We start from the raw sequence: 11,076 nt of genomic DNA, 5'->3' as shown, positions 1-11,076 counted from the left end.
AAAACCCTCACATTAAACCCCAAATACCGTCTGGGCAGACAATGGGGATTGTTACTGGGGTTCCGTTAAGGTCTCATTTCACTATCTCTTCTGTCTCTCACTGTCTTCCACTTTGTCCTTCCCTCTCCATTTCCCCATTTGTTTTTATTTCCCTCGCTCCTCTTTCCTTCACATCGAGAGTGAGCTCCCTCCACATAATACATAAAGAGGGCGCTCCTTCCACTTTATACGTAGAGGCGGAGATCCCTCTACTTTATACACAGAAAGGGAGCTCCCTCTGTTTTTCTAGCTGCCGTGGTGGGATTTGAACCCCTGTCCCCAGGCCATCAGGTTGGGCCTCTGGATTACGTGACCAGTGATATTATCACTACCCAACTGCCTCCCAAATGGATGCGTACAGTGCCTGTCCCGTAATATCACTCACAGTCGTTTCTGGGCTGTAACCCTGAACATGGTCCCGAATCAGAGACTCAAAGTGTACATTTTAACTGGGAAAAGGCAGGAACAGAGTGAAACAGGATTGCGTTTGTCCCTGGATTCAGTGTCCACTGCAGTCAGATCTGTTACATTTACAACAGAAATGCCAGGAGTGAACAAGGTCAATGCAATAATATGGAAAATGTAAATGATGCCTCTCATAATTGCCATCCATCCAGTATGAGGACAGATTTCAGGTTTATTCCGAGAGAGGTCTTGCTCAGAAAATGTCATTGACATTGAAATGATTGTGTTTTATCCACCACATTATTTACATCAGAGTCAAAGCTGCTGATGTAATGTGTTTGTTCAGGTGAGTGTAACTAATAGCAATGATCAGGGGTATAACCGTGTCAGTGGAGACTTATCCCCTGTATAAATCAGGACCCATTGGAATGGATCAGCTCAGAGTGCCTGGTGGAGCTGTGGATTCCAGGCTAATAGAAGTCTCTGCTTCTCACAGGAATCGGATATCCAGTAATGCATCAGATAGAAGACATTTACTATCCTGTAATTGCAGCAATTGGAGTTGCTGGTAAGCCAGTATCTCAGCCGTTAATGGTGTAAATCGATGTTAACTGTTCTGCGGTACTGGGTATTATTTCCCTCTGTGTGTGTTACACAGCCGCCTGTTCTTTTCCAGCAATTTACTGATGGAATCTCATTATTGTCTACTGTTTCATTCTTGCAGGAACTGTATTATGTATTTAATGGTATTGTTTTAAGTAACTGTGGCATTGTTACTGGATTATTCTGTGTATTGAATGTATTGGAATGAGATGTTTCAGTGAGGATCAATAATCAGAACATCAGGAGTTTTTAACAGTTTCATGATATGGATCTGACCGGTCCAGGAATATTTTAATGATTTTTTTCAGTGATTGCTAATGAGACATCTCACAATCTCAGTGTTACAAGCGGACAGCAGAATGTCCTCCCTCCCGAATAACATGACTCAGTTTAACTGGGATTTCAATGTATTTGTTGATTATCACTGTTATCAAATATTATTTCATTCTGTGTGTGTCTGTCGCTGCTTCAGAAGTCTGGCTACTGAACTGAGTTTGTTGCTGACACTTTCACTTCTCCTTCTCTGCCTCACTGTGGACCTTCACTGTCACTGGACTACATTGTATAATAGAAAGTATTGATGTGATGTTTTACTGGTTTTCACTCTGTCAGTTGGAATCAAGAGTCTTTCCATTTATCTGTAGATTATCAGCTGCAGTGCTGATGTTGCTGTTTTATTAATTAAACAATCCCACATTCTAACAGATTACTTTATAATTCCAGGAGAAGGGATTTCAATGATTGTGAGGTTTGTCTGGAAGCAGCTTTCGATCCTGTTTATTCCATGTATTGTAGATGAAGTGAAGAGTGCAGGTGAATAGGTGGAGACTTGAGTGTTCTGTAGATACATTAAATTATTCACAGAGGTTTCACCATTGAACAAACTGACTCTGAGAATAGAATCATTGAACCTGGGGCTGGTGAAAAGAACACAGACGCAGAATGTTAGGAATAAATCATTTGTGAAAAGTAGCATTAAGTAACAATTTACAGGGTGTGAGTACTCCAGAGAGATAGGGAAGGAGAAAAGGAGCAGGGAGAACGAAACCGACAGGAAAGGAAAAGCAGAAGTAAAGAGAAAGAGAAAGAAGCAGCAATGTAAATAATTCACTATCATCAAGGGCTGGAATGTCCAGAACAATTAGTGAGAGAAAGTGTGAGTTGAAGTTGTCTGTTGTCAGATTGTGTTCATTTTCCTGTTGGACTTGATCCTCTGTGTTGATTTCTGTCAGGTCCTCATTTTGTTTTGTAGAAAGTTCCTATTCCTTAATTAGTGACTGAATAAACAGAATAGAATCAGTTCATCACTGATGGTAATTCATTATTTAAATACCACACTTTAAAATCTCTGTGACTGCTGAATTCAATAAAGAACGAGGCTGATATCAGAAATATATTTACATTTATATTTAATAGCCTGTACAAACTAAATATATTGACTATATTGTATAAACAATGAACTGTTCTCCAACACCAATAACCACAGGGATTATTGTTTGAATGTATTAATTGAGTTGTATTACTGGGATCTATAGATTAGATTTCCTCTAACACTCTGCTGCAGTCTCTCCTTGTGAATCTCAGCCTCTCCTCTCACTGTATTGAATCCTCAGTCTCCTCATCCATTGCTTCAGTTTATCCACTTTCCCAAACCATCTGCTCCAGTCTCCCCTCCTGCTCCAACATGTACTTTTCCTTCTCTCCCTCCCAATCTCACTCACTGGCTCCACCTCCAGCTGCCTTGTCCAACCTGATAGGAATACAGTAACATGGGAGCAGGAGGAGGCCATTCAGCCCTTCGAGCTTGCTCCACCATTCTAGATCATGGCTGATACTCAAACTTAGCGCTGCAGTTTTCTGCCTTTTCCCATTTGATAACATTTCCTGTCGGTTCCCTGAACACAGAGCAACAAACCAGCCACACATCCCGCTCTCCTCAAACCTTCCCAACCAACTGTCTGGAGACACATTCCCAATTAACCCATTGGATTCCATCAAAACAGCTTCTCATTCCTCACTGGCACTGCATCCTCACTCAGTACTTCCTGTAGATTCGGTGCTGACTTTATTCACTTTCTGCATCAATTTCCCAATTCATTATTAATAATTGTGTTTTCAAACATTTCACTGTGACAAAGCACTGCCCGGCTCAATGAATCAGTTTTGACAGCTCAATGCAGCAACAAAGCTGGAAATTTCAGCCCAGATCCTGTCAAACTGCTGCTTTGTCTCCAGGTCTGATCAGTAATTTCTCTGCTTCCCTTTCTCTCTCTCTTCCAGTTAACTTGGTGGCGATTGTGATCCTGTCCCGAGGAAAGTGCGGTCTCTCCAAATGTATCACTGTCCACCTGGTGGGAATGGCAGTGTCTGATCTCCTGGTCGTTATCACTAATCCCATATTGTACTGGATTGTTTTAATTTATTTCCCATATTCATTCCTGAGAATTACTCCTGTGTGTTCTCTCATTACCGTTCTGCTTTCTGCATCCACAGTTGTTTCTGTCTGGCTCACAGTCACTTTCACCTTTGATCGATTTGTGGCCATTTGTTGTGAGAAGCTGAAAACAAAATATTGCAGCGAGAAAAGGGCGTCTGTGGTTGTGGGAACAGTGAGTGTGCTGGGCTGTTTAGAGTCTCTCCCCTGGTACTTTACAGCGGAAAAACAATACATTATTGATAATGTTCCCATGGGTTGTGTTACTAAACTGAGCTTCTTCACTTCCCCCATATGGGGGGCATTTGAATTGTTTGACCGCATTTTAACCCCTTGTGTCCCGGTCTTTCTGATTTTGCTGCTCAATGTTCTGACTGTCAGACGGATTTTATTCTCCAGTAAAGTCCGCAGGGGATTCCGGCGCCACAGCAATGCAGAGAATCACAAGGACCCAGAGATGGAGAATCGCAGGAAATCAATTATTTTACTCTTCAGTATATCCGGCAGTTTTATCCTGTTTTGGGTGACAAGGGTAGTGTATAACATTTATAGGAGAATTGTAGATATTTATTATTATTCCTCCGACACTGACCCTCTCTTTATCACAGAACAAACATCAAAGATGCTGCAGATTCTCAGTTCCTGCACCAACACATGTATTTACATTGTGACCCAGACTAAATTCAGACAGGAGCTGAAGAAGGGGGTGAAATACCCTCTCAATCTCATTGTTAAATTAGTGAAATCATAGAAAGAGCTGAAGGGTTTCAAACACTGGAACTAAATCCCATTCCCCCTCCTCCCCCGCCAGACCCCCAGCTCCACCTCCCACCCTCCACCCGCCTCTGTGATTATTTGACCGGCGCCATCTTTCGTCCTGGCAGCTGCCTGAGGGTGGGCAGACCCTGACGTTGAACTGAAATAGTGTACGTTTGCGCATGTGCCAGTACAGCGCCACCTAGTGGTTGCTATGTCAACAAACGCGGCCAGTGGACAAAGCTGCAAATCGCAGTGATTGTGATGTGTTGCGAGGGGCAGTAACTGCAGTGAGGCAGGGAAACCAACAGATGGAGATGGTGAGAGAGGGACAGTAACTGCAATGAGGCAGGGACACCAGCAGATGGAGATGGTGAGAGAGGGTCAGTAACTGCAGTAAGACAGGGGCACCAGCAGATGGAGATGGTGAGAGAGGGACAGTAACTGCAGTGAGGCAGGGACACCAACAGATGGAGATGGTGAGAGGGGACAGTAACTGCAGTGAGACAGGGACACCAGAAGATGGAGATGTTGAGAGGGGGACAGTTGCTGCAATTAGACAGGGACACCAACAGATGGAGATGGTGAGAGGGGACAGTAACTGCAGTGAGACAGGGACACCAGCAGATGGAGATGGTGAGAGAGGGACATTAACTGCAGTGAGACAGGGACACCAGCAGATGGAGATGGTGAGAGAGGGACATTAACTGCAGAGAGACAGGGACACCAGGAGATGGAGATGGTGAGGAAGGAACAGTAACTGCAGTGAGACAGGGACACCAGCAGATGGAGATGGTGAGAGAGGGACATTAACGGCAGTGACACAGGGACACCAGCAGATGGAGATGGTGAGGAAGGAACAGTAACTGCAGTGAGACAGGGACACCAGCAGATGGAGATGGTGAGAAAGGGACATTAACTGCAGTGAGACAGGGACACCAGGAGATGGAGATGGTGAGGAAGGGACAGTAACTGTAGTTTAGTTTAGTTTAGTTTAGTTATACAGCACTGAAACAGGCCCTTCGGCCCACCGAGTCTGTGCCGACCATCAACCACCCATTTCTACTAATCCTACACTAATCCCATATTCCTACCACATCCCCACCTGTCCCTATATTTCCCTACCACCTACCTATACTAGGGGCAATTTATAATGGCCAATTAACCTATCAACTTGCAAGTCTTTGGCATGTGGGAGGAAACCGGAGCACCCGGAGGAAACCCACGCAGACACAGGGAGAACTTGCAAACTCCACACAGGCAGCACCCAGAATTGAACCCGGGTCCCTGGAGCTGTGAGGCTGCGGTGCTAACCACTGCGCCACTGTGCCGCCAATTAGTCGAAAGCCCTTTCAAAGATGAAATTTAGAAACACTTCCACATACAAAGGGTGGTAGAAGGTTGGAAACGACTTCCACAAATGACCCCTGCTGTGAGACAGGGATACCAGGAGATGGAGATGGTGAGGAAGGGACAGTAACTGCAGTGAGACAGGGACACCAGCAGATGGAGATGGTGAGAGAGGGACATGACCTACAGTGAGACAGGGACACCAGGAGATGGAGATGGTGAGGAAGTGACAGTAACTGCAGTGAGACAGGGACACCAGCAGATGGAGATGGTGACAGAGGGACATTAACTGCAGTGAGTCAGGGACACCAGCAGATGGAGATGCTGAGCCATTACTGATGGGAGATTCCCTTGCTGAGTTTGAAAGTTCCACAAGTCTGAAGAATTTACTTTGTTGTAAACTTGAGATACTGAATAAAATAATTTCAAGGCAACTTTTGCAAAATGACTATTTTTCTACTGTGTGAACACGTGTAACATGAAACTCGTTCCTGTTTGGAAAGTTATATTGAGTGATTAATGGTAATGCATAAATAAAACAACAGGATCAAATAAAACTGAAACAGTTATTTGGAAATAAAAACTCTCAATATAAGTTGTGTTGAGTTCTTGATCACTTACGTTATGACATCTCTCTCTCACACACTTCTCTTTCTATGCTGGTATCTTCTCTACTATAACTACGAGTAGTTGAAATTTTGATCCAATTGTCCTTTGAAAGTTAATATTGAATCTGCTTTCTGAAACCTGTCAGACAGTGAATTCCAGACCATAAGAACTCCCTGCCTATTTGTTTCACCCCTCTACTAGTGTAAACAGTCTCTCCTCATATCTCCAAAATGAGGGAAAGATTTTGAATGCAATGCAATTAATTTCTCCAGGACAGCAGCTGCAGAGGAGCTGGAACCTCCGGAATTTGGACAAACAATGAACAAAAATCCCTCTGAATCCACCGGGAGAACAGAGGATAGGATCAGTCAGGAAGCAAATGGAAACAAGTGACACTTTATTACAGCAGTAAAAACTCTTTGTCAGAATGTGGAGGTCTTTATTGCTGAACTTTATATAAACTGGAGGTGAAAAGTGGAAGATGTTTAATACCATTTGTGATAAATGGCCATTTCCCAGCTTTGTAAACCCTTGTAACATTAAACTGTAAATATGGGTAAGAATTGTTGTGTTAATGTCACTGGTTATAAACGTTCTCTTGGCTGCCTCATTAACCTGGCTCTAGTTTCAGTCCTTGTCACACAGTGGAAATGAAAAACCGAATAAAAACCGCATGTTTGTACTGCAGTCAAACAGGCCTCTCCAGCAATAACACTTTGTCAGAATTTCAAGGTAATTGCAATGAGTCATTTTCTGAACTTTCTGTTAACTGGAGGTGAATCGTGAAAGACATTTGATACAATGAGTGTTAAATCGCCATTATCCAAACCGGTCCCTCCAGGTTTAAATTACAGCAGCTTTTCTGTTCTGTTAATGAGGTTTTTGGGGGAGGGAGAGAGAGAGACAGACAGGGTTCTGTCTGGAATGGTCCATTTAGGATATGGCTGGAATATCCCTCTCTCCCCCATTCGCTGTTTACACAGAGACTCACCTTGGACTTTCCCAAACCTGGGAGGGAGTGTCCAGATGGAGGAAGCTGAGAGCTGGTTGGTTGAGCTGCATTTTGGGTAGACTGTCTGTTTTGAGTGACAGGTTGTGGGATATATTAGGACAACATCAGACCACATTCTTTCCTTCCATGCGGCTGGTTTCTGAAGGTGAGTTTCTGTGTCTCAATCTCTGTGCCCAGGTGAATTGGAACTGATTACAGTGTGTCTGTGAGAGAGAGTCCAGTCTGTATCCCCCACACTCTCTGTCCCAGTCCTGACACTTTTCTCCAAATCCCACCACAATGTCCCTCTCCAGGAGCTGTTCCCCATGGATGAGCTGATGGCGGGAAGGTGATGGAGTCCAATTATGGAAAGCAGATGGTGTGGGATGGTGAGTATCACATCTTTATTGTCTGTTTCTGCTTTTCTCCCTTCTTCTGACTCAGTCTATTTCACTAAGTCTCTCTCACTGAATCTCTCTCTCACTGAATCTCTCTCTCTCACTGAATCTCTCTCTGAATCACTCTCTCACTGAATCTCTCTCCCACTGAATCTCTCTCCCACTGAATCTCTCTCCCACTGAATCTCTCTCCCACTCAATCTCTCTCCCACTCAATCTCTCTCCCACTCAATCTCTCTCCCACTCAAACTCTCTCTCACTCAATCTCTCTCTCACTGAATCTCACTCCCACTGAATCTCTCTCCCACTGAATCTCTCTCTCACTGAATCTCTCTCTCACTGAATCTCTCTCCCACTGAATCTCTCTCCCACTGAATCTCTCTCTCACTGAATCTCTCTCCCACTCAATCTCTCTCCCACTCAATCTCTCTCTCACTCAATCTCTCGCTCACTGAATCTCTGTCCCACTGAATCTCTGTACCACTGAATCTCTCTCCCACTGAATCTCTCTCCCACTGAATCTCTCTCCCACTCAATCTCTCTCTCACTCAATCTCTCTCTCACTGAAACTCTCTCTGACTCAATCTCTCACTCACTCAATCTCTCTCTCACTCAATCTCTCTCTCACTGAATCTCTCTCCCACTGAATCTCTCTCCCACTGAATCTCTCTCCCACTGAATCTCTCTCCCATTGAATCTCTCTCTCACTGAATCTCTCTCCCACTGAATCTCTCTCCCACTCAATCTCTCTCCCACTCAATCTCTCTCTCACTCAATCTCTCTCTCACTGAAACTCTCTCACTCAATCTCTCTCCCACTCAATCTCTCCACACTCAATCTCTCTTTCTCTCAATCTCTCTTTCTCTCAATCTCTCTCTCTCTCAATCTCTCTCGCACTGAATCTCTCTCTCACTCTCTCTATTTCTGAATCTCTCCCTCACCTTGTATTTCTGTCTCTGTTTTTCTCACTATTTCTCTGTTCCTCCATCTCTCTCTCTCTCCCTTACTTTGTGTTTCTCTCTCTCTCTGAGTGATTGTGCGTCTTTCTGTCTCAATGACTTTCTCTGTCCTCTCTCTCAATCTCTCTGCGATTCTCTGTCCTCTCTCTCAATCTCTCTGTGTTTCTCTGTCCTCTCTCTCAATCTCTCTGTGATTCTCTGTCCTCTCTCTCAATCTCTCTGTGATTCTCTGTCCTCTCTCTCAAACTCTCTGCGTTTCTCTGTCCTCTCTCTCAAACTCTCTTGATTCTCTGTCCTCTCTCTCAATCCCTCTGTGATTCTCTGCCCTCTCTCTCAATCTCTCTGTGATTCTCTTTGTCTTTCTCACTGGCTTTCTGTCTTTCACTTTGGTGCCTTCAATTTCTTTGTGTCTCTGTTATTTCCCTCCACATTTTTCCCTTCTCTTTTTGTCTCTCTTTCTTTGTATCTTTCTGTCTTCTCTATTTCTCTTTCTATCATTTCTCTCTCTCTTTCCAAATTTTTCTGTCTTTTCCTGACCCTATCCACCACGCTCAATTTATCCACCTCCCTCAATTTATCCATCGCCTGCAATTGTTATCCACCAAGCAAATCATTTTCCTGCAATTCCCCCGCCAGAAAACATCCCCCCCTTGGACAGACACCCCCGATCTAAATAATCGTCATCTGCAGACATCTTTCTGATGTCCCCTGTTAAATGACCCCCATCTAATACCCTCATTATCAACAGACCCCCATCTAATTATCCCCTTCCCTCTGTTACAAGACAACCCATCAAACGACCACCCGCCCAGGACAGATTGCCATCTAAATAGACCCCGGGAACAAACACCCATTTAAATTCCCCCCGGGAACAAACTCCCATCTAAATACCCACACCCCGGAACAGACTGCCATCTAACTACACCCCCAGTAACTGACTCCCGTCTGAATAACACCCCCCAGGAACAGGCCCCCATCTAAATACCCCCAGGGAACAAACTCCCATCCTAATAAACCCACCCTGGAACAGACTGCCATCTAAATACACCCCCCAGAACAAACCCCCATCTAAGTAACCCCCGGGAACAAATGCCCAACTGAATACATCCCCAGAACAAACTCCCATCTAAATACACCCCCAGGAACAAACTCCCATCTAAATACCTCCCCATGAACAAACTACCATCTAAATACCCCCCCAGGAACAAACTCCCCACTGAATAACCCCCCAGGAACAAACTCCCATCACAATACCCTCCTGGAACAAACTCTTCTCGGAATCGCCCCCCAGGAACAAACGCCCATCTAAATACCCCCCGGGAACAGACTCCCATCTCTATACCCGCCCGCAATGGACCCCCATCTAAATACCCACCCCCCCCCATTGACTGAATCCAATCTAATTCTCCCCCCGCTCTCCACTGTAAACTCTCCCGGATTCTAAATACCCTCCCTGTCCTGTAAAAGCTTCCCCTCTATTAATTCCCAACCTTTATCATCACCCCCGTGAACAGCCCCCAACCCTCCTCACCCCCCACCCCCCACCGTGTTATTCCCACCTCCATCACTTTCCTGGGTTTGGCTCCATCTCTCGACAATCTTTCGTTTTTTTTAATTCCAGATCTGGATAAGCCACTGGAATTCCAACAACTTGCTCCCAGATCCCCGGCACCTTTAACTCCTTTCCGGACAAAATCAGGGCCGGGCATAGAGCAAGGACCTTCAGAGGCGAACTGGCATTCTGAGCCTTTAACGCACAGGAAGATCCCAGCCCCAGACACAGCCCTCTCTGCAGAAAGGTGTTTGACCTGCTCTCCCCATCGGCTTCAGTGAATCAAACAGAGGGAGACACACACAAACACTCACACATTGATTTTGCACAGGGACGGGAAGAGGCCATTCAGCCCTTTGATCCTGTCCCACCCATGTTAGATAATGGCTGACTTGTCCCTTCCCCCATTGAACCACAAGGAGACAGGCAGAGACAGTCGGGGAGCAGATACACAGAGAGTCAAAGAAACACTGGGCTGGACTCGGACTTGGTGCCAATGGTGCAAACCAGGGTGGAGGGGAGGAGGGTGGTTGTGTATCGGCTGTCCGTTCAGAATCTCTACCCTGTTTTTACCTCAATGGGAGCAAAACTGGGCAGAGATGGAAAGCAGGATCCCACTTCACAATCACCCTGTACAACACCAAAGCTGCGAGTTCAAATCCACCACCTGACAGAGGGACAGAAACACAGAAAACAGATCCCGGGATTAGGACAGAACAGAGAGAGAGATAAATAAATGAAAAAGGACCTGGAGAATGAGATGCAGGGAGTCCGACACCAGTGAGAGAAACTGAGAACAGAGGGTCAGAAATACCGAGAAGGGCAGAGAGAGAGAGAGAAATGGAGATATTGAGAAAGAAAGCAGACCAAGAGAGAGACGCAGAGACAGAAAAATGTGGAGGGGCAGAGATACAAAGTAAGGTGCGTTTACAGAATAGAGAGGGATGCTGCGGGATGGGGTAAATGCAGAGATAATCTTG

At 45.1% G+C, this 11,076-nt stretch overlaps 1 protein-coding gene across 1 annotated transcript in view; it reads left to right on the top strand.

The window, feature by feature from the left end:
- Positions 1 to 948: 948 nt before the first annotated feature.
- LOC137362112 (probable G-protein coupled receptor 139) overlaps positions 949 to 11,076 on the top strand; it is a gene marked incomplete at its 5' end in the record, with an annotated part of 96,774 nt that continues 86,646 nt past the window's right edge. The window contains 2 exons of the mRNA XM_068026617.1: positions 949 to 1,012; positions 3,328 to 4,208. Coding sequence (XP_067882718.1) covers positions 949 to 1,012; positions 3,328 to 4,208 — 945 coding nt within the window. The remainder of the gene's footprint in view (positions 1,013 to 3,327; positions 4,209 to 11,076) is intronic.

The sequence above is a fragment of the Heterodontus francisci genome, unplaced genomic scaffold (genome assembly GCF_036365525.1).
Source record: "Heterodontus francisci isolate sHetFra1 unplaced genomic scaffold, sHetFra1.hap1 HAP1_SCAFFOLD_166, whole genome shotgun sequence".
NCBI lineage: Eukaryota > Metazoa > Chordata > Chondrichthyes > Heterodontiformes > Heterodontidae > Heterodontus > Heterodontus francisci.
This window is presented reverse-complemented; position numbering and strand designations above follow the sequence as displayed.